The following is a 23313-nucleotide window of genomic DNA, read 5'->3' on the forward strand; positions in this document are numbered from 1 at the left end:
TAGGTTCTTGGGAGTGGGGGATAGGTTCTAAGGGGTGGGGGATACTTTCTGGGGGGTGGGGATAGGTTCTGGGGGTGGGGGATAGGTTCTGAGGGTAGAGGATAGGTTCTATGTGGTAGGAGGTTCTGGGGGTAGGGGATAGGTTCTAGGTTGTGGGGGATAGGTTCTAGGTTGTGGGGGATAGGTTCTAGGTGGATGGGGATAGGTTCTGGGAGTAGGGGGAAAGGTTCTGGGGGTGGGGGATAGGTTCTGGGAGTAGGGGGAAAGGTTCTGGGGGTGGGGGGATAGGTTCTGGGGGTGGGAATAGGTTCTGTGGGTGGGAATAGGTTCTGGGGGTAGGGGATAGGTTCTATGTGGTGGTGGATAGGTTCTGGGGGTGGAGGATAGGTTCTAGGAGGTGGAGGATAGGTTCTGGTGGGGGGGGGGGGTGAAGGTTGGGGAAGGGGGAAGTGCCACACACCATTGGAACAAGGTGGTTAAAAAAATAAATAATTTCATGCGGGGAAATTGTGTAGAAGAGTGTGGTTAAGGGGCCTGACAGCTGGGTGGACAGCGCTTCGGATTCGTAGTCCTGAGTTCCGGGTTCGATCCCCGGTGGAGGCGGAGACAAATGGGCAAAATGTTTCTTTCACCCTGATGCCCCTGTTACCTAGCAGTAAATAGGTACCTGGGAGTTACACAGCTGTTACGGGCTGCTTCCTGGGGGTTGAGGCCTGGTCAAGGACCGAGTAGTTAAGATAGTGAGAGAGAGTGACTAAGATAGTGAGAGAGAGTGGGTATAAGGCTTCCAACATCACCCTAGGACACTACGAGATCCTGGCGGGCCAGAGCCGGGGGTTCGATCCCAATCCACAGCCTAAATATTACACGAAACAGATGAATGTTTGATCACATGAGTGTAATATCCAGTTAGGTGATTTTGACTCCTCAAGTGTCATTATTGGTCCCTGGAGGTCAATACGACGCGCTCCAGAGGACAACACCCTCTCTAGGACCCTCGGGACGGTATTGATCTACACTCATCACATTGTTGGTCTCTTGAGCGGAAGGTATTAGGCACTCAAGGGCCATTGTGGGGGGGGGGGTGGCACTGTCCTCTGTCTCTTCTCCTAGTGGACAGTGTCTCCTGGTGGACAGTGTCTCCTGGTGGACAGTGTCTCCTGGTGGACAGTGTCTCCTGGTGGTTAGTGTCTCCTGGTGGACAGTGTCTCCTGGTGGTTAGTGTCTCCTGGTGGACAGTGTCTCCTGGTGGACAGTGTCTCCTGGTGGACAGTGTCTCCTGGTGGACAGTGTCTCCTGGTGGTTAGTGTCTCCTGGTGGACAGTGTCTCCTGGTGGTTAGTGTCTCCTGGTGGACAGTGTCTCCTGGTGGACAGTGTCTCCTGGTGGTTAGTGTCTCCTGGTGGACAGTGTCTCCTGGTGGACAGTGTCTCCTGGTGGACAGTGTCTCCTGGTGGTTAGTGTCTCCTGGTGGACAGTGTCTCCTGGTGGACAGTGTCTCCTGGTGGTTAGTGTCTCCTGGTGGACAGTGTCTCCTGGTGGTTAGTGTCTCCTGGTGGACAGTGTCTCCTGGTGGACAGTGTCTCCTGGTGGACAGTGTCTCCTGGTGGACAGTGTCTCCTGGTGGTTAGTGTCTCCTGGTGGACAGTGTCTCCAGGTGGACAGTGTCTCCTGGTGGACAGTGTCTCCTGGTGGTTAGTGTCTCCTGGTGGACAGTGTCTCCTGGTGGTTAGTGTCTCCTGGTGGTCACTGTCTCCTGGTGGACAGTGTCTCCTGGTGGTTAGTGTCTCCTGGTGGTCACTGTCTCCTGTTGGTCACTGTCTCCTGGTGGACAGTGTCTCCTGGTGGTCACTGTCTCCTGGTGGACAGTGTCTCCTGGTGGTTAGTGTCTCCTGGTGGTCACTGTCTCCTGGTGGTCACTGTCTCCTGGTGGACAGTGTCTCCTGGTGGACAGTGTCTCCTGTTGGACAGTGTCTCCTGGTGGTTAGTGTCTCCTGGTGGTCACTGTCTCCTGGTGGACAGTGTCTCCTGGTGGACAGTGTCTCCTGGTGGACAGTGTCTCCTGGTGGTTAGTGTCTCCTGGTGGTCACTGTCTCCTGGTGGACAGTGTCTCCTGGTGGTTAGTGTCTCCTGGTGGTCACTGTCTCCTGGTGGACAGTGTCTCCTGGTGGACAGTGTCTCCTGGTGGACAGTGTCTCCTGGTGGACAGTGTCTCCTGGTGGTTAGTGTCTCCTGGTGGTCAATGTCTCCTGGTGGACAGTGTCTCCTGGTGGACAGTGTCTCCTGGTGGACAGTGTCTCCTGGTGGTTAGTGTCTCCTGGTGGACAGTGTCTCCTGGTGGACAGTGTCTCCTGGTGGACAGTGTCTCCTGGTGGACAGTGTCTCCTGGTGGACAGTGTCTCCTGGTGGGTAGTGTCTCCTGGTGGACAGTGTCTCCTGGTGGACAGTGTCTCCTGGTGGTTAGTGTCTCCTGGTGGACAGTGTCTCCTGGTGGACAGTGTCTCCTGGTGGACAGTGTCTCCTGGTGGTCACTGTCTCCTGGTGGACAGTGTCTCCTGGTGGTTAGTGTCTCCTGGTGGTCACTGTCTCCTGGTGGACAGTGTCTCCTGTTGGACAGTGTCTCCTGGTGGTTAGTGTCTCCTGGTGGTCACTGTCTCCTGGTGGACAGTGTCTCCTGGTGGACAGTGTCTCCTGGTGGACAGTGTCTCCTGGTGGACAGTGTCTCCTGGTGGTTAGTGTCTCCTGGTGGACAGTGTCTCCTGGTGGACAGTGTCTCCTGGTGGACAGTGTCTCCTGGTGGTCACTGTCTCCTGGTGGACAGTGTCTCCTGGTGGTTAGTGTCTCCTGGTGGTCACTGTCTCCTGGTGGACAGTGTCTCCTGTTGGACAGTGTCTCCTGGTGGTTAGTGTCTCCTGGTGGTCACTGTCTCCTGGTGGACAGTGTCTCCTGGTGGACAGTGTCTCCTGGTGGACAGTGTCTCCTGGTGGACAGTGTCTCCTGGTGGACAGTGTCTCCTGGTGGACAGTGTCTCCTGGTGGTGTCTCCTTGCAATATAGTCTGCATTATTGGCATCTTGAAAATTTAACTCTTGAAACCTGCTTTCTCTTTTGATGAGCAATGCTACTCTTCCTCCCTCTCCTTTCTTACTCCTCTTACCTAATGGTATTGTCTGGGGAATATTGTGTTAGTGATCATTTCAGTTCTTTTAGATTCTATTATTGCCATTATATTGGGGGTTTGTTTCAACAGCTTTTCTTTCAGTTCATCTGCTTTGTTTGACATTCCATCAGCATTACTGTATCAAAATTTTAGTCTCTCCCTTGATGCTGTGTTCGGTGCATGGGCAGCTCCCAGCCTGGGGCGGGGGTAGGTGGGTTGGGGCAAGCATATAAAGTAGGTAGAGGGTAGGAGGAATAATTGGAGGGGAAAGTCCCTGGGAGTGGAGGGCAGGGAAATAGTGATGGTCAGTGGGATAATTGGTAAAGGGGAGGGGAAGGAGGGGGGCTAATTGGTTAGGAGTGGGCTAAGGATATATGCTGTGGAACAGGAATTAATGGGGTGGAGAGTGAGAGAGAGGAGAGTTATGTACCAGTGTGGGAAAGGGGGATGGGTGGTTGGTAAGATGGGTGTTGTGTGGTTGTTGGGGTTGCCTGGGTAAAGTATATGTGTGTGTGTGTGGCCAGAGGTTAATTACCCGGGGTCAACACTGGTTACTGGATACTGTTACACCCAGTAACCGGGCCTCCTGCTGATGACCATACTAACGACTGGTTTCTGCAGAGGCTGTTGGCTAGTGGTGTGGGCTCCCCCCCCCCCTGTCTCTCTCTCTCTCTCTCTTCCTCCATGCCTCCAGTTCCTCTCTCACGCTCCGCCTTACTCTCTCCCAGCGTTGGTCTCTTTTATTTCATCTTCGTTCATGTCAAATTCAATATATACCTTTGAGTAGCCTTGTGTATCTGGTTATCATGGCGTGTCACCAGGCTGCCCGCTCCCACCTCATTTAGAAGTACTAGCTTTAGTGGTCTAATTATTCGGTATTCCCCCGATGTGAATGTGTGTGTGAGAGGACAAAAATATGTGTAGCAGATATTCCAGATAAAAGAGGTCAGGAGTCAGTACATTAAACAATCGCCTGTTAGTGGCGGGGTCCAAGAGCTAAGAGCTCGATCCTCACGCAGAAATCTGCACTCAACAACTGGTGGAGAGTAATGACTCTACTATTAAGTCACACAAGTCATCCTGAACACACACACCAGTCTATGATTTATGTGTTGCTTCAGTGGTCGACTGTTGTCTCGCTCTCTTATATATATATATATATATATATATATATATATATATATATATATATATATATATATATATATATATATATATATATATATATATATATATATATGTATATATATATATATATGTCGTACCTAGTAGCCAGAACGCACTTCTCAGCCTACTATGCAAGGCCCGATTTGCCTAATAAGCCAAGTTTTCCTGAATTAACATATTTTCTCTATTTTTTTCTTATGAAATGATAAAGCTACCCATTTCATTATGTATAAGGTCAATATTTTTTTATTGGAGTTAAAATTAACGTAGATATATGACCAAACCTAACCAACCCTACCTAACCTAACCTAACCTATCTTTATAGGTTAGGTTAGGTAGCCGAAAAAGTTAGGTTAGGTTAGGTTAGGTAGGTTAGGTAGTCGAAAAAACATTAATTCATGAAAACTTGGCTTATTAGGCAAATCGGGCCTTGCATAGTAGGCTGAGAAGTGCGTTCTGGCTACTAGGTACGACATATATATATATATATATATATATATATATATATATATATATATATATATATATATATATATATATATATATATATATATATATATATATATATATATATATATATATATATATATAACTATACCACAGTACCGTGGCTGTAACATTGACCCTGGGGCACTAGGAGCCTCGAACACCTACCCCAGTCATGTTATATGACTCAGGGCGTTTGCAAACCATGAAGGGTTTACTGTACCCATTACGGTACACCAGTAGGGTTTACTGTACCCATTACGGTACACCAGTAGGGTTTACTGTACCCATTACGGTACACCAGTAGGGTTTACTGTACCCATTACGGTACACCAGTAGGGTTTACTGTACCCATTACGGTACACCAGTAAGGTTTACTGAACCCATTACGGTACACCAGTAAGGTTTACTGAACCCATTACGGTACACCAGTAAGGTTTACTGAACCCATTACGGTACACCAGTAAGGTTTACTGAACCCATTACGGTACACCAGTAAGGTTTACTGAACCCATTACGGTACACCAGTAAGGTTTACTGAACCCATTACGGTACACCAGTAAGGTTTACTGAACCCATTACGGTACACCAGTAAGGTTTACTGAACCCATTACGGTACACCAGTAAGGTTTACTGAACCCATTACGGTACACCAGTAGGGTTTACTGTACGCGTGACGGTACACCAGTAGGGTTTACTGTACGCGTGACGGTACACCAGTAGGGTTTACTGTACGCGTGACGGTACACCAGTAGGGTTTACTGTACGCGTGACGGTACACCAGTAGGGTTTACTGTACGCGTGACGGTACACCAGTAGGGTTTACTGTACGCGTGACGGTACACCAGTAGGGTTTACTGTACGCGTCACGGTACACCAGTAGGACTTACGTTACGTCTTATGGATGTGAGACATAAGAGCAAGATAGTTCAAGTAATACAATCTATCACAATAAGCCTAACCTGGTCCGGGTGCTAGGCTCGGCCCCCAGGAACGAAACTCCTAAAGTTTTAGGTTTATTGATAGACATTAAACCGTGGAGCTGGCTCCCCACACCAGCGCCACGGGAATCGAACCCGTTCAATAGTTTACAATACATTTAACAACACGTTCTCCATCAACACATAACAATTGGGTTTACCTCTTGACATTTACGTCAATATCCAATACTCCCGTTTGATAAAAGTCAAGATTTACAACCACAATATTCTAGACAAACGTGTAAATAGTCCACTACGGGCTCACCATAGTCCGTGCTACCTGGTAATTTTTTGTTCCAGGTAGCGAATCTTAAACCAAGTATAACACTCTGCGGGTAACCTGGCAGTTGCAGTAACATGTAACACGAATAGTTATGACCAAGGTGGCCGGTAACAAAACTGAACAAGACTTATTGTAAAAAGAGTATTCAGCAGTATAGCCTCCAGCGACCGTCCCCTCCGACAGCCGGTACCAAATTGAATTCGCTCGGTCCTCGCAGGCAAAGTTCAGGGGAAAAATGTTGTACAGTAACTGTCTTTGTTCACAATTGTATTTCGAGCACCAAACTTGACACAACAATTACAAATGATTTAGCCTACTTGCTGTTTAATATTTAGTTGATGTACCAAGTTTGAATATTTAAACACAGCCAGTAGTTTGCACGTTAAATAATTCATCCTACATCCGGTAGTTCCGCAGGCAATTGGCACACTCAATCGTCATAACACTTTAGTTTTATGCAAAACTCGTTGTTTATCCTCAACAGGTCAACCCTGATCATAATAAATTACTGTGTATGGAGAGTATCCGGTCCACCCGTCCTCTTATAAATAACTTCGTCTATTCCTCGTATGCACGAAATTTGAAATGAAATCGGCGCCCGAAAGTGACGTCCTGTCCCGTTTTCTGTGAGAGTCCTCCGGCTTACTTAATTAGCTAAGCAGAAGAAAATTTCAATTAACGGTTTTCATGACGTTTTGAAACCTAAGGCGAATTTCCTGCCCTCCTAACCTATCAGAGGACCCTCAAGTTGTGGGGCCCACCATGGCTCAGCGAGGGGGCCCTACCATGGCTCGGTGGGGGGGCCCACCATGGCTCGGTGGGGGGGCCCACCATGGCTCGGTGGCGGGGCCCACCATGGCTCACCGGGGGCCCCCCAGCTCTCCTGCCGTGGGCGGTAATGTCACCGTCCATGGTACCCTCCCACCATCGTCCAAGGGACTCATCAGTGAGGAGGGAGCAGCAGCAGGTGACCACGGTGGACGACGATGGTCATACACACGGCCAAGCTTGAGGCAGCTAAAGCTGAGACACAAGTCTGGTCACGGCGGGAAGACTCCAGGAGCCTGGGATGTCTTCAAGATGAGGTGCTGGTAATTGTTAAAGATGTTATATTCAGCTGGTAGACCTGACTTTAAGGTACTGGTGCTCAAGCGCTACTTAAAGCTGACTTGGCCTCAATACACAACAGCTGAATGTTCCACACTTCTGACTGCTTTATAGAACTGACTTCTTTTACACAGTTGACTGGTCCACCCAGTTGACTGGTCCACACAGTCGACTGGTCCACACAGTTGACTGGTCCACACAGTTGACTGGTCCACCCAGTTGACTGGTCCACCCAGTTGACTGGTCCACCCAGTTGACTGGTCCACCCAGTTGACTGGTCCACACAGTTGACTGGTCCACACAGTTGAATGGTCCACACTGTTGACTGGTCCACACAGTTGAATGGTCCACACAGTTGATTGGTCCACACAGTTGACTGGTCCACACAGTTGAATGGTCCACACAGTTGATTGGTCCACACAGTTGACTGGTCCACACAGTTGATTGGTTCACATAGTTCACTGGTCCACACAGTTGATTGGTCCACACACACAGGTGACTGGTCCACACACACAGGTGACTGGTCCACACAGTTGATTGGTCCACACAGGTGACTGGTCCGCACACACAGGTGACTGGTCCACACACAGGTGACTGGTCCACACACACAGGTGACTGGTCCACACAATTGATTGGTCCACACAGGTGACTGGTCCACACACACAGGTGACTGGTCCACACACACAGGTGACTGGTCCACACACAGGTGACTGGTCCACACACACAGGTGACTGGTCCACACACACAGGTGACTGGTCCACACACACAGGTGACTGGTCCACACACACACAGGTGACTGGTCCACACACAGGTGACTGGTCCACACACACAGGTGACTGGTCCACACAGGTGACTGGTCCACACACAGGTGACTGGTCCACACACACAGGTGACTGGTCCACACACACAGGTGACTGGTCCACACACACAGGTGACTGGTCCACACACAGGTGACTGGTCCACACACACAGGTGACTGGTCCACACACACAGGTGACTGGTCCACACACACAGGTGACTGGTCCACACAGGTGACTGGTCCACACACAGGTGACTGGTCCACACACACAGGTGACTGGTCCACACACAGGTGACTGGTCCACACACACAGGTGACTGGTCCACACAGGTGACTGGTCCACACACACAGGTGACTGGTCCACACAGGTGACTGGTCCACACACAGGTGACTGGTCCACACAAAACTAGTGTGTTAAGCCTCTCTGTCACTAGACGCTAACTTTGCATCATGAAAGACGTTCGTACAGTGTAAGATGCTGCGTCCTCTCAGAGATGCTGCGTCCTCTCAGAGATACGTAGATGCTGCGTCCTCTCAGAGATACTGCGTCCTCTCAGAGATGCTGCGTCCTCTCAGAGATGCTGCGTCCTCTCAGAGATGCTGCGTCCTCTCAGAGATGCTGCGTCCTCTCAGAGATGCTGCGTCCTCTCAGAGATACGTAGATGCTGCGTCCTCTCAGAGATGCTGCGTCTTCTCAGAGATGCTGCGTCCTCTCAGAGATGCTGCGTCCTCTCAGAGATGCTGCGTCCTCTCAGAGATACGTAGATGCTGCGTCCTCTCAGAGATGCTGCGTCTTCTCAGAGATGCGTCTATGCTGCGTCATCAGACGCACGACCATTTAACGGCGCTGAGCCCCGCAAGAATTTCCCAACACTATTAAATTCCCACAACACAAACGTGCGGAATATCAAGAAACTTTACGTGTCACATATATATGCAAATGTTGACATTCTCCAAACACTTGTAGCTCAATGTTTTTACTTTTACGTATTACGGCTTTATTTTGGGGAGGGGGGGGGGGAGGGGGAGGGGGAGGGGGGAGGGGGGGGGAGGCGAGTCTTGACCCTCCAGGTAGTGTGTGTATTGTGTCATAAAGCTGTCAGGTATTGTAATGTTTTAAAAATCGTAATGTCCTGATAAGTTCCCTTGGCAAAACGTGTGGGTACTGGTGGATAAGTGCAGGTGTGGGTACTGGTAGATTAGTGTTGGTGTGGGTACTGGTGGATTAGTGCAGGTGTGGGTATTGATGGATTAGTGCAGGTGTGGGTATTGGTGGATAAATGCAGGTGTGGGTACTGGTGGATAAGTGCAGGTGTGGGTACTGGTAGATTAGTGTTGGTGTGGGTACTGGTGGATTAGTGCAGGTGTGGGTATTGATGGATTAGTGCAGGTGTGGGTATTGGTGGATAAATGCAGGTGTGGGTACTGGTGGATAAGTGCAGGTGTGGGTACTGGTGGATTAGTGCAGGTGTGGGTACTGGTGGAAAAGTGCAGTTGTGGGTACTGGTGGATAAGTGCAGGTGTGGGTACTGGTGGATTAGTGCAGGTGTGGGTATTGATGGATTAGTGCAGGTGTGGGTATTGGTGGATAAATGCAGGTGTGGGTACTGGTGGATAAGTGCAGGTGTGAGTACTGGTGGATATGTGCAGGTGTTGGTACTGGTGGATAAGTGCAGGTGTGAGTACTGGTGGATTAGTGCAGGTGTGGGTACTGGTGGATAAGTGCAGGTGTGGGTACTGGTGAATTAGTGCAGGTGTGGGTACTGGTCTATAATTGCAGGTGTTGGTACTGGTGGATTAGTGCAGGTGTGGGTATTGATGGATTAGTGCAGGTGTGGGTATTGGTGGATAAATGCAGGTGTGGGTACTAGTGGATAAGTGCAGGTGTGAGTACTGGTGGATAAGTGCAGGTGTGTGAACTGGTGGATTAGTGCAGGAGTAGACACTGGTGGATAAGTGCTGGTGTGGGTATTGGTGGATAAGTAAAGGTGTGGGTACTGGTGGATAAGTGCAGGTGTGGGTACTGGTGGTTTAGTGCAGGTGTGTGTACTGGTGGATTAGTGCAGGTGTGAGTACTGGAGGATTTGTGCAGGTGTGTGTACTGGTAAATTAGTGCAGGTGTGGGTACTGCTGGATAAGTGCAGGTGTGTGAACTGGTGGATTAGTGCAGGAGTAGACACTGGTGGATAAGTGCTGGTGTGGGTATTGGTGGATAAGTAAAGGTGTGGGTACTGGTGGATAAGTGCAGGTGTGGGTACTGGTGGATTAGTGCTGGTGTAGGTACTGGTGGATTAGTACAGGTGTGAGTACTGGTGGATTAGTGCAGGTGTGAGTACTGGTGAATTAGTGCAGGTGTGGTTATTGGTGGATAAGTGCAGGTGTGGGTACTGGTGGATTAGTGCAGGTGTGTGTACTGGTGGATTAGTGCAGGTGTGTGTACTGGTGGATTAGTGCAGGTGTGGGTACTGGTGAAAAAGTGCAGGTGTGGGTACTGGTGGATAAGTGCAGGTGTGGGTAATGGTGGATAAGTGCAGGTGTGGGTACTGGTGGATTAGTGCAGGTGTGTGTACTGGTGGATTAGTGCAGGTGTGGGTACTGGTGGATTAGTACAGGTGGATAAGTGCAGGTGTGGGTACTGGTGGTTTAGTGCAGGTGTGGGTACTCGTAGACAAGTGTAGGTGTGGGTACTGGTGGATTGGTGCAGGTGTGGGTACTGGTGGATTAGTGCAGGTGTGGGTACTGGTGGTTTAGTGCAGGTGTGGGTACTGTGGACAAGTGCAGGTGTGGGTACTGTGGACAAGTGCAGGTGTGGGTACTGGTGGACAAGTGCAGGTGTGGGTACTGGTGGACAAGTGCAGGTGTGGGTACTAGTGGACAATTGCAGGTGTGGGTACTGGTGGATTAGTGCAGGTGTGAGTACTGGTGGACAAGTGCAGGTGTGGTTACTGGTAAATTAGTGCAGGTGTGGATACTGGTGGATTAGTGCAGGTGTGGGTACTGATGGATAAGTGCAGGTGTGGTTACTGGTGGATTAGTGCAGGTGTGGGTACTGGTGGATAAGTGCAGGTGTGGGTAATGGTGGATTAATGCAGGTGTGGGTACTGGGGGATTAGTGCAGGTGTTAGACAACAACTAACTGGTGTTACAACTGGTGTTACAACTGGCCATGTTACAGCTGGTGTTACAACTGGCCATGTTACAGCTGGTGTTACAGCTGGTGTTACAACTGGTATTACAGCTGGTGTTACAGCTGGTGTTACAGCTGGTGTTACAACTGGTATTACAGCTGGTGTTACAACTGGTATTACAGCTGGTGTTACAGCTGGTGTTACAGCTGGTGTTACAACTGGTATTACAGCTGGTGTTACAACTGGTATTACAGCTGGTGTTACAGCTGGTGTTACAACTGGTATTACAGCTGGTGTTACAGCTGGTGTTACAGCTGGTGTTACAACTGGTATTACAGCTGGTGTTACAACTGGTATTACAGCTGGTGTTACAGCTGGTGTTACAGCTGGTGTTACAACTGGTGTTACAACTGGTGTTACAGCTGGTGTTACAGCTGGTGTTACAGCTGGTGTTACAACTGGTGTTACAGCTGGTGTTACAACTGGTATTACAGCTGGTGTTACAGCTGGTGTTACAGCTGGTGTTACAACTGGTGTTACAACTGGTATTACAGCTGGTGTTACAACTGGTATTACAGCTGGTGTTACAACTGGTATTACAGCTGGTGTTACAGCTGGTGTTACAGCTGGTGTTACAACTGGTATTACAGCTGGTGTTACAACTGGTATTACAGCTGGTGTTACAGCTGGTGTTACAGCTGGTGTTACAACTGGTGTTACAACTGGTGTTACAGCTGGTGTTACAGCTGGTGTTACAACTGGTGTTACAGCTGGTGTTACAACTGGTATTACAGCTGGTGTTACAGCTGGTGTTACAGCTGGTGTTACAACTGGTATTACAGCTGGTGTTACAACTGGTATTACAGCTGGTGTTACAGCTGGTGTTACAGCTGGTGTTACAGCTGGTGTTACAGCTGGTGTTACAGCTGGTGTTACAGCTGGTGTTACAACTGGTGTTACAGCTGGTGTTACAACTGGTGTTACAGCTGGTGTTACAACTGGTGTTACAGCTGGTGTTACAGCTGGTGTTACAGCTGGTGTTACAACTGGTGTTACAGCTGGTGTTACAACTGGTGTTACAGCTGGTGTTACAGCTGGTGTTACAGCTGGTGTTACAGCTGGTGTTACAACTGGTGTTACAGCTGGTGTTACAACTGGTGTTACAGCTGGTGTTACAGCTGGTGTTACAGCTGGTGTTACAACTGGTATTACAGCTGGTGTTACAACTGGTATTACAGCTGGTGTTACAGCTGGTGTTACAATTGGCCATGTTACAGCTGGTGTTACAACTGGTATTACAGCTGGTGTTACAGCTGGTGTTACAGCTGGTGTTACAACTGGTGTTACAATTGGCCATGTTACAGCTGGTGTTACAACTGGTATTACAGCTGGTGTTACAGCTGGTGTTACAGCTGGTGTTACAGCTGGTGTTACAACTGGTGTTACAGCTGGTGTTACAACTGGTGTTACAGCTGGTGTTACAGCTGGTGTTACAGCTGGTGTTACAGCTGGTGTTACAGCTGGTGTTACAACTGGTGTTACAGCTGGTGTTACAACTGGTGTTACAGCTGGTGTTACAGCTGGTGTTACAGCTGGTGTTACAACTGGTATTACAGCTGGTGTTACAACTGGTATTACAGCTGGTGTTACAGCTGGTGTTACAATTGGCCATGTTACAGCTGGTGTTACAACTGGTATTACAGCTGGTGTTACAGCTGGTGTTACAGCTGGTGTTACAACTGGTGTTACAATTGGCCATGTTACAGCTGGTGTTACAACTGGTATTACAGCTGGTGTTACAGCTGGTGTTACAGCTGGTGTTACAGCTGGTGTTACAACTGGTGTTACAACTGGTATTACAGCTGGTGTTACAACTGGTATTACAGCTGGTGTTACAACTGGCCATGTTACAGCTGGTGTTACAACTGGTATTACAGCTGGTGTTACAACTGGTATTACAGCTGGTGTTACAACTGGCCATGTTACAGCTGGTGTTACAACTGGTGTTACAGCTGGTGTTACAACTGGCCATGTTACAGCTGGTGTTACAACTGGCCATGTTACAGCTGGTGTTACAACTGGCCATGTTACAGCTGGTGTTACAACTGGCCATGTTACAGCTGGTGTTACAACTGGCCATGTTACAGCTGGTGTTACAACTGGCCATGTTACAGCTGGTGTTACAACTGGCCATGTTACAGCTGGTGTTACAACTGGCCATGTTACAACTGGTGTTACAACTGGCAGTAGTGCATGGATAGCAGAGAGGTCCCGAGATGGGTTCTATTACGATAAGGAAATTAGGGCGAGGCAGCAAGGTGACCTGCCCTCATAACCCCAGGACGGCAGCGGAAGCCACTGCCACACTCCTATAACCCAGTGGAAGGCAGCAGCGCCACCACCACCACCACCTGGCCAACCCACATATGCCATTGGAAGGCAGCGGCGGCAGCTGGGCGGCGCACATAAGCTAGTGGAAGGCAGCGGCAGCAGCTGGGCGGCGCACATAAGCTAGTGGAAGGCAGCAGCGGCAGCTGGGCGGCGCACATATGCCATTAGAAGGCAGCAGCGGCAGCAGCAGCGGCAGCAGCAGCGGCAGCAGCAGCTCCCTCAAGTTAAAGCGGAGACTCTCAGACCCGCCGCCCCGGTGTTCATATTCGTGTACGTGGATAATGGTATTGTGTATCTGTAATGATGGTGGGTCTAACTATAAAGATAGATATATCTATCTTAAGATAAAGGTGAAGAATAACGTTAGGCATCATATTACTAATGCTTCAGGATCACTATTCACGAGTTAACTCTTCACCTTCACTTGTGTCACTGTCAACATGGGCCAGCTGATGTGTCAGTTATACTCCAGTATACGGTATACCCGCTGTGTTGTATAGTGAGTATACTCACATATGCAGAGACACAAGCCTGGGCCAGGAGTCCGCAAGTATTTACACAACCCCCTTACGAAACATGTACATCTTTCCTCTGTCATGGCGGCTTTGTTTACGTTTATTAAGCAGTTTACGCAATTGGGAAATACTGAGGGGTCGTTCTCGAGTCATTCACTGAGGTGTTGGTAACACTCAAGCGCTGAGTGTGAAGGTAGACTAGCCCTCACTCAAGCGCTGAGTGTGAAGGTAGACTAGCCCTAACTCAAGCGCTGAGTGTGAAGGTAGACTAGCCCTCACTCAAGCGCTGAGTGTGAAGGTAGACTAGCCCTCACTCAAGCGCTGAGTGTGAAGGTAGACTAGCCCTCACTCAAGCGCTGAGTGTGAAGGTAGACTAGCCCTCACTCAAGCGCTGAGTGTGAAGGTAGACTAGCCCTCACTCAAGCGCTGAGTGTGAAGGTAGACTAGCCCTCACTCAAGCGCTGAGTGTGAAGGTAGACTAGCCCTCACTCAAGCGCTGAGTGTGAAGGTAGACTAGCCCTCACTCAAGCGCTGAGTGTGAAGGTAGACTAGCCCTCACTCAAGCGCTGAGTGTGAAGGTAGACTAGCCCTCACTCAAGCGCTGAGTGTGAAGGTAGACTAGCCCTCACTCAAGCGCTGAGTGTGAAGGTAGACTAGCCCTCACTCAAGCGCTGAGTGTGAAGGTAGACTAGCCCTCACTCAAGCGCTGAGTGTGAAGGTAGACTAGCCCTCACTCAAGCGCTGAGTGTGAAGGTAGACTAGCCCTCACTCAAGCGCTGAGTGTGAAGGTAGACTAGCCCTCACTCAAGCGCTGAGTGTGAAGGTAGACTAGCCCTCACTCAAGCGCTGAGTGTGAAGGTAGACTAGCCCTCACTCAAGCGCTGAGTGTGAAGGTAGACTAGCCCTCACTCAAGCGCTGAGTGTGAAGGTAGACTAGCCCTCACTCAAGCGCTGAGTGTGAAGGTAGACTAGCCCTCACTCAAGCGCTGAGTGTGAAGGTAGACTAGCCCTCACTCAAGCGCTGAGTGTGAAGGTAGACTAGCCCTCACTCAAGCGCTGAGTGTGAAGGTAGACTAGCCCTCACTCAAGCGCTGAGTGTGAAGGTAGACTAGCCCTCACTCAAGCGCTGAGTGTGAAGGTAGACTAGCCCTCACTCAAGCGCTGAGTGTGAAGGTAGACTAGCCCTCACTCAAGCGCTGAGTGTGAAGGTAGACTAGCCCTCACTCAAGCGCTGAGTGTGAAGGTAGACTAGCCCTCACTCAAGCGCTGAGTGTGAAGGTAGACTAGCCCTCACTCAAGCGCTGAGTGTGAAGGTAGACTAGCCCTCACTCAAGCGCTGAGTGTGAAGGTAGACTAGCCCTCACTCAAGCGCTGAGTGTGAAGGTAGACTAGCCCTCACTCAAGCGCTGAGTGTGAAGGTAGACTAGCCCTCACTCAAGCGCTGAGTGTGAAGGTAGACTAGCCCTCACTCAAGCGCTGAGTGTGAAGGTAGACTAGCCCTCACTCAAGCGCTGAGTGTGAAGGTAGACTAGCCCTCACTCAAGCGCTGAGTGTGAAGGTAGACTAGCCCTCACTCAAGCGCTGAGTGTGAAGGTAGACTAGCCCTCACTCAAGCGCTGAGTGTGAAGGCAGACACACTGGAGCGCTGAGAAATCCACTCAATTTCCATATCCACTTTGCCCCGGGATGATAAATATCGGACATTTTCCGTACCGGAGGTTTATAATATTGTGAATGATTTATGGGGAGAGCGGCGGCCACATGAGCCGTCTCCCGTGGTGTGTGGGGCGGGAGGGCCGCCCCTGCACGCTGAGTGGCCCGCCCCTGCACGCTGAGTGGCCCGCCCCTGCACGCTGAGTGGCCCGCCCCTGCACGCTGAGTGGCCCGCCCCTGCACGCTGAGTGGCCCGCCCCTGCACGCTGAGTGGCCCGCCCCTGCACGCTGAGTGGCCCGCCCCTGCACGCTGAGTGGCCCGCCCCTGCACGCTGAGTGGCCCGCCCCTGCACGCTGTGTGGCCCGCCCCTGCACGCTGTGTTGCCCGCCCCTGCACGCTGAGTGGCCCGCCCCTGCACGCTGAGTGCCCCGCCCCTGCACGCTGAGTGGCCCGCCCCTGCACGCTGAGTGGCCCGCCCCTGCACGCTGTGTGGCCCGCCCCTGCACGCTGTGTTGCCCGCCCCTGCACGCTGAGTGGCCCGCCCCTGCACGCTGAGTGCCCCGCCCCTGCACGCTGAGTGGCCCGCCCCTGCACGCTGTGTGGCCCGCCCCTGCACGCTGAGTGGCCCGCCACTGCACGCTGAGTGGCTTATTTGGTTATTTGCGATAACCTTGTTACTGTGATATTTGGGTCAAAGTTTTAAATGGTGGTGGGGTTTCCTCCTTTTTCCCTGTTTCTTTTCCACTACTGTTTTAGCACACTAGTTTTAGTCTTGTTTGAATAACATTATCTTGGTGGCGGAAGTAGATGCATAGTGTTCACTAGTGAGTCCCATTCTTCAACTCCTTTTCTAATCTTTGTAGTCACTGTGGATGCATTTAATGCAGCTGTTGTTGTTGGATTAATGTTGAGTTTGATGCGCAGCGCTTCAGTAGCTTCACATTCCAGTAAGTAGTGCAATAGTGGCGCCTCTGCTTCTGTTCCACAGATGTGACACTCTTTAACTACTGGGTTCATTACCTCCCAGCAGCACTTGTAGCCAAGTCTGAGTTTGTGTATGGCTACTGCAATGTCTCTGGATATCTTTTTGCCAGGCATGAAAGAGGAGTAGCCAGTGGCTTGTTCGTAGTGGTCTTCCTCCCGCTGCTGTGTCTCTGTGACGACTCCTGGTTGGTGGGAGTATTATCTTCACCACAGAGGAGTATGTAGTGGTATTTATGCTAACGAAGAGAGCAAGGAGATTTTTGCCAGTGGAAAAATAACACAAATTATTGTGTTATTATCTGATTGGGTACCTGAAGGTACCTAAAGGTACCTGAAGACGTCTTGAAGGTACATGGAGACGTCTTGAGGGTACATGTAGACGTATGACACACTGTGATAGGTGTAGGGCAGGTGTGTGGAGCCTGCGGGTGTCTCAGCAGGGCAGGTGTGTGGAGCCTGCGGGTGTCTCAGCAGGGCAGGTGTGTGGAGCCTGCGGGTGTCTCAGCAGGGCAGGTGTGTGGAGCGTGCAGGTGTCTCAGCAGGGCAGGTGTGTGGAGCGTGCAGGTGTCTCAGCAGGGCAGGTGTGTGGAGCGTGCAGGTGTCTCAGCAGGGCAGGTGTGTGGAGCCTGCAGGTGTCTCAGCAGGGCAGGTGTGTGGAGCGTGCAGGTGTCTCAGCAGGGCAGGTGTGTGGAGCCTGCAGGTGTCTCAGCAGGGCAGGTGTGTGGAGCGTGCAGGTGTCTCAGCAGGGCAGGTGTGTGAAGCGTGCAGGTGTCTCAGCAGGGCAGGTGTGTGGAGCGTGCAGGTGTCTCAGCAGGGCAGGTGTGTGGAGCGTGCAGGTGTCTCAGCAGGGCAGGTGTGTGGAGCGTGCAGGTGTCTCAGCAGGGCAGGTGTGTGGAGCGTGCAGGTGTCTCAGCAGGGCAGGTGTGTGGAGCGTGCAGGTGTCTCAGCAGGGCAGGTGTGTGGAGCGTGCAGGTGTCTCAGCAGGGCAGGTGTGTGGAGCGTGCAGGTGTCTCAGCAGGGCAGGTGTGTGGAGCGTGCAGGTGTCTCAGCAGGGCAGGTGTGTGGAGCGTGCAGGTGTCTCAGCAGGGCAGGTGTGTGGAGCGTGCAGGTGTCTCAGCAGGGCAGGTGTGTGGAGCGTGCGGGTGTCTCAGCAGGGCAGGTGTGTGGAGCGTGCAGGTGTCTCAGCAGGGCAGGTGTGTGGAGCGTGCGGGTGTCTCAGCAGGGCAGGTGTGAGGAGCGTGCAGGTGTCTCAGCAGGGCAGGTTACAGGCAGTTGAGCAGGATAATATAGTCAAGCGAGGTCCCGCCTGGCCGGGCCCTCCTCTCACACTCTCACGCTCCTGAATCGCTTATCACCTCGTTCCCGTGGAGGAATTTTCCGCTTGGAGGCGGCCAGATTTACGAGAGCTTGTACCGGCGGGTGAGGTGGTGGGTGACACCTGGTGGTGGGTGACGCTTGGTGGGGCTGGTAGGCCTGGTGGTGGTGGGTGACGCCAGGTGGTGGGTGACGCCTGGTGGGGCTGGTAGTCCTGGTGGTGGTGGGTGACGCCTGGTGGGGCTGGTAGACCTGGTGGTGGTGGGTGACGCCTGGTGGGGCTGGTAGTCCTGGTGGTGGTGGGTGACGCCTGGTGGTGCTGGTAGTCCTGGTGGTGGTGGTGGGTGACGCCTGGTGGGGCTGGTAGTCCAGGTGGTGGTGGGTGACGCCTGGTGGGGCTGGTAGTTCAGGTGGTGGTGGGTGACACCTGGTGGTGCTGGTAGTCCTGGTGGTGGTGGTGGGTGACGCCTGGTGGTGCTGGTAGTCCTGGTGGTGGTGGTGGGTGACGCCTGGTGGGGCTGGTAGTCCAGGTGGTGGTGGGTGACGCCTGGTGGGGCTGGTAGTTCAGGTGGTGGTGGGTGACACCTGGTGGTGCTGGTAGTCCTGGTGGTGGTGGTGGGTGACGCCTGGTGGTGCTGGTAGTCCAGGTGGTGGTGGGTGACACCTGGTGGTGCTGGTAGTCCTGGTGGTGGTGGGTGACGTATGGTGGTGCTGGTAGTCCTGGTGGTGGTGGTGGGTGACGCCTGGTGGTGCTGGTAGTCCAGGTGGTGGTGGGTGACACCTGGTGGTGCTGGTAGTCCTGGTGGTGGTGGGTGACGCCTGGTGGTGCTGGTAGTCCTGGTGGTGGTGGTGGGTGACGTATGGTGGTGCTGGTAGTCCTGGTGGTGGTGGTGGGTGACGCCTGGTGGTGCTGGTAGTCCAGGTGGTGGTGGGTGACACCTGGTGGTGCTGGTAGTCCTGGTGGTGGTGGGTGACGCCTGGTGGTGCTGGTAGTCCAGGTGGTGGTGGGTGACACCTGGTGGTGCTGGTAGTCCTGGTGGTGGTGGTGGGTGACGCCTGGTGGGGCTGGTAGTCCTGGTGGTGGTGGTGGGTGACGCCTGGTGGGGCTGGTAGTCCTGGTGGTGGTGGTGGGTGACGCCTGGTGGGGCTGGTAGTCCTGGTGGTGGTGGTGGGTGACGCCTGGTGGTGCTGGTAGTCCTGGTGGTGGTGGGTGACGCCTGGTGGGGCTGGTAGTCCTGGTGGTGGTGGTGGGTGACGCCTGGTGGTGCTGGTAGTCCTGGTGGTGGTGGTGGGTGACGCCTGGTGGTGCTGGTAGTCCTGGTGGTGGTGGTGGGTGACGCTTGGTGGGGCTGGTAGTCCAGGTGGTGGTGGGTGACGCCTGGTGGTGCTGGTAGTCCTGGTGGTGGTGGGTGACACCTGGTGGGGCTGGTAGTCCTGGTGGTGGTGGGTGACGCCTGGTGGTGCTGGTAGTCCTGGTGGTGGTGGGTGACGCCTGGTGGGGCTGGTAGTCCTGGTGGTGGTGGGTGACGCCTGGTGGTGCTGGTAGTCCTGGTGGTGGTGGGTGACGCATGGTGGTGCTGGTAGTCCTGGTGATGGTGGTGGGTGACGCCTGGTGGTGCTGGTAGTCCTGGTGGTGGGTGACGCCTGGTGGTGCTGGTAGTCCTGGTGGTGGTGGTGGGTGACGCCTGGTGGTGCTGGTAGTCCTGGTGGTGGTGGGTGACGCCTGGTGGGGCTGGTAGTCCTGGTGGTGGTGGGTGACGCCTGGTGGTGCTGGTAGTCCTGGTGGTGGTGGGTGACGCCTGGTGGGGCTGGTAGTCCTGGTGGTGGTGGGTGACGCCTGGTGGTGCTGGTAGTCCTGGTGGTGGTGGGTGACACCTGGTGGGGCTGGTAGTCCTGGTGGTGGTGGGTGACGCCTGGTGGTGCTGGTAGTCCTGGTGGTGGTGGGTGACGCCTGGTGGGGCTGGTAGTCCTGGTGGTGGTGGGTGACGCCTGGTGGTGCTGGTAGTCCTGGTGGTGGTGGGTGACGCATGGTGGTGCTGGTAGTCCTGGTGATGGTGGTGGGTGACGCCTGGTGGTGCTGGTAGTCCTGGTGGTGGTGGTGGGTGACGCCTGGTGGTGCTGGTAGTCCTGGTGGTGGTGGTGGGTGACGCCTGGTGGTGCTGGTAGTCCTGGTGGTGGTGGGTGACGCCTGGTGGGGCTGGTAGTCCTGGTGGTGGTGGGTGACGCCTGGTGGTGCTGGTAGTCCTGGTGGTGGTGGGTGACGCCTGGTGGGGCTGGTAGTCCTGGTGGTGGTGGTGGGTGACGCCTGGTGGTGCTGGTAGTCCTGGTGGTGGTGGTGGGTGACGCCTGGTGGTGCTGGTAGTCCTGGTGGTGGTGGTGGGTGACGCCTGGTGGTGCTGGTAGTCCAGGTGATGGTGGTGGGTGACGCCTGGTGGTGCTGGTAGTCCTGGTGGTGGGTGACGCCTGGTGGTGCTGGTAGTCCTGGTGATGGTGGTGGGTGACGCCTGGTGGTGCTGGTAGTCCTGGTGGTGGGTGACGCCTGGTGGTGCTGGTAGTCCTGGTGGTGGTGGGTGACGCATGGTGGTGCTGGTAGTCCTGGTGATGGTGGTGGGTGACGCCTGGTGGTGCTGGTAGTCCTGGTGGTGGGTGACGCCTGGTGGTGCTGGTAGTCCTGGTGGTGGTGGGTGACGCCTGGTGGTGCTGGTAGTCCTGGTGATGGTGGTGGGTGACGCCTGGTGGTGCTGGTAGTCCTGGTGGTGGGTGACGCCTGGTGGGGCTGGTAGTCCTGGTGGTGGTGGGTGACGCCTGGTGGGGCTGGTAGTCCTGGTGGTGGTGGGTGACGCCTGGTGGGGCTGGTAGTCCTGGTGGTGGTGGGTGACGCCTGGTGGTGCTGGTAGTCCTGGTGATGGTGGTGGGTGACGCCTGGTGGTGCTGGTAGTCCTGGTGGTGGGTGACGCCTGGTGGTGCTGGTAGTCCTGGTGGTGGTGGTGAGTGACGCCTGGTGGGGCTGGTAGTCCTGGTGGTGGTGGGTGACGCCTGGTGGTGCTGGTAGTCCTGGTGGTGGTGGGTGACGCCTGGTGGTGCTGGTAGTCCTGGTGATGGTGGTGGGTGACGCCTGGTGGTGCTGGTAGTCCTGGTGGTGGGTGACGCCTGGTGGGGCTGGTAGTCCTGGTGGTGGTGGGTGACGCCTGGTGGTGCTGGTAGTCCTGGTGGTGGTGGGTGACGCCTGGTGGTGCTGGTAGTCCTGGTGGTGGGTGACGCCTGGTGGTGCTGGTAGTCCTGGTGGTGGTGGTGGGTGACGCCTGGTGGGGCTGGTAGTCCTGGTGGTGGTGGGTGACGCCTGGTGGTGCTGGTAGTCCTGGTGGTGGTGGGTGACGCCTGGTGGGGCTGGTAGTCCTGGTGGTGGTGGGTGACGCCTGGTGGTGCTGGTAGTCCTGGTGGTGGTGGGTGACGCCTGGTGGTGCTGGTAGTCCTGGTGATGGTGGTGGGTGACGCCTGGTGGTGCTGGTAGTCCTGGTGGTGGGTGACGCCTGGTGGTGCTGGTAGTCCTGGTGGTGGTGGTGGGTGACGCCTGGTGGTGCTGGTAGTCCTGGTGGTGGTGGTGGGTGACGCCTGGTGGTGCTGGTAGTCCTGGTGGTGGTGGTGGGTGACGCCTGGTGGTGCTGGTAGTCCTGGTGGTGGTGGGTGACGCCTGGGTGTGTTACTCCCCCCCCCACAACTCCGTCAATAGCAGGTCTCGTCAGTACTTAAAATAACATTTCCAGGGAATTTTTGCGCTAGGACAATAGTCTCCATGTATGTAAACGTGTTGTGTGTTGTGTGGGTTGTGGGTGTGTTGTGTGGGTTGTGGGTGTGTTGTGTGGGTTGTGTGGGTGTGTTGTGTGGGTTGTGGGTGTGTTGCGTGGGTTGTGGGTGTGTTGCGTGGGTTGTGGGTGTGTTGTGTGGGTTGTGGGTGTGTTGCGTGGGTTGTGGGTGTGTTGTGGGTGTGTTGTGTGGGTTGTGGGTGTGTTGTGTGGGTTGTGGGTGTGTTGTGTGGGTTGTGGGTGTGTTGCGTGGGTTGTGGGTGTGTTGTGGGTGTGTTGTGTGGGTTGTGGGTGTGTTGTGTGGGTTGTGGGTGTGTTGTGTGGGTTGTGGGTGTGTTGTGTGGGTTGTGGGTGTGTTGTGTGGGTTGTGGATGTGTTGTGTGGGTTGTGTGGGTTGTGGGTGTGTTGTGTGGGTTGTGGGTGTGTTGTGTGGGTTGTGGGTGTGTTGTGTGGGTTGCGGGTGTGTTGTGGGTGTGTTGTGTGGGTTGTGGGTGTGTTGTGTGGGTTGTGTGGGTTGTGGGTGTGTTGTGTGGGTTGTGGGTGTGTTGTGTGGGTTGTGGGTGTGTTGTGTGGGTTGTGTGGGTTGTGGGTGTGTTGTGGGTGTGTTGTGTGGGTTGTGTGGGTTGTGGGTGTGTTGTGTGGGTTGTGGGTGTGTTGCGTGGGTTGTGGGTGTGTTGTGTGGGTTGTGGGTGTGTTGTGTGGGTTGTGTGGGTTGTGGGTGTGTTGTGGGTGTGTTGTGTGGGTTGTGGGTGTGTTGTGTGGGTTGTGTGGGTTGTGTGTGGGTTGTGGGTGTGTTGCGTGGGTTGTGGGTGTGTTGTGGGTGTGTTGTGTGGGTTGTGGGTGTGTTGTGTGGGTTGTGTGGGTTGTGTGTGGGTTGTGGGTGTGTTGCGTGGGTTGTGGGTGTGTTGTGGGTGTGTTGTGTGGGTTGTGTGTGTGTTGTATGGGTTGTGGGTGTGTTGCGTGGGTTGTGGGTGTGTTGTGGGTGTGTTGTGTGGGTTGTGGGTGTGTTGTGTGGGTTGTGGGTGTGTTGTGTGGGTTGTGGGTGTGTTGCGTGGGTTGTGGGTGTGTTGTGGGTGTGTTGTGTGGGTTGTGGGTGTGTTGTGTGGGTTGTGGGTGTGTTGTGTGGGTTGTGGGTGTGTTGTGTGGGTTGTGGGTGTGTTGTGGGTGTGTTGTGTGGGTTGTGGATGTGTTGTGTGGGTTGTGTGGGTTGTGGGTGTGTTGTGTGGGTTGTGGGTGTGTTGTGTGGGTTGTAGGTGTGTTGTGTGGGTTGCGGGTGTGTTGTGGGTGTGTTGTGTGGGTTGTGGGTGTGTTGTGTGGGTTGTGTGGGTTGTGGGTGTGTTGTGTGGGTTGTGGGTGTGTTGTGTGGGTTGTGGGTGTGTTGTGTGGGTTGTGTGGGTTGTGGGTGTGTTGTGGGTGTGTTGTGTGGGTTGTGTGGGTTGTGGGTGTGTTGTGTGGGTTGTGGGTGTGTTGCGTGGGTTGTGGGTGTGTTGTGTGGGTTGTGGGTGTGTTGTGTGGGTTGTGTGGGTTGTGGGTGTGTTGTGGGTGT

General features: G+C 53.5%; 2 protein-coding genes across 2 annotated transcripts in view; both read right to left on the minus strand.

Annotated features, from left to right (window-relative positions):
* Positions 1–23313, minus strand: part of LOC138349978 (potassium voltage-gated channel protein Shab-like) — a 588390-nt gene that overhangs the window by 257464 nt on the left and 307613 nt on the right. The window lies entirely within an intron of this gene.
* LOC138349940 (calphotin-like) lies at positions 11062–13614 on the minus strand. Its single transcript, XM_069299939.1, has 2 exons — positions 13531–13614; positions 11062–13389 (listed from the first exon to the last, which is right to left on the minus strand). Exons 1-2 carry the CDS (start codon positions 13612–13614, stop codon positions 11062–11064), a joined length of 2412 nt encoding a protein of 803 aa, XP_069156040.1.

This window comes from Procambarus clarkii, chromosome 43 (genome assembly GCF_040958095.1).
Source record: "Procambarus clarkii isolate CNS0578487 chromosome 43, FALCON_Pclarkii_2.0, whole genome shotgun sequence".
NCBI lineage: Eukaryota > Metazoa > Arthropoda > Malacostraca > Decapoda > Cambaridae > Procambarus > Procambarus clarkii.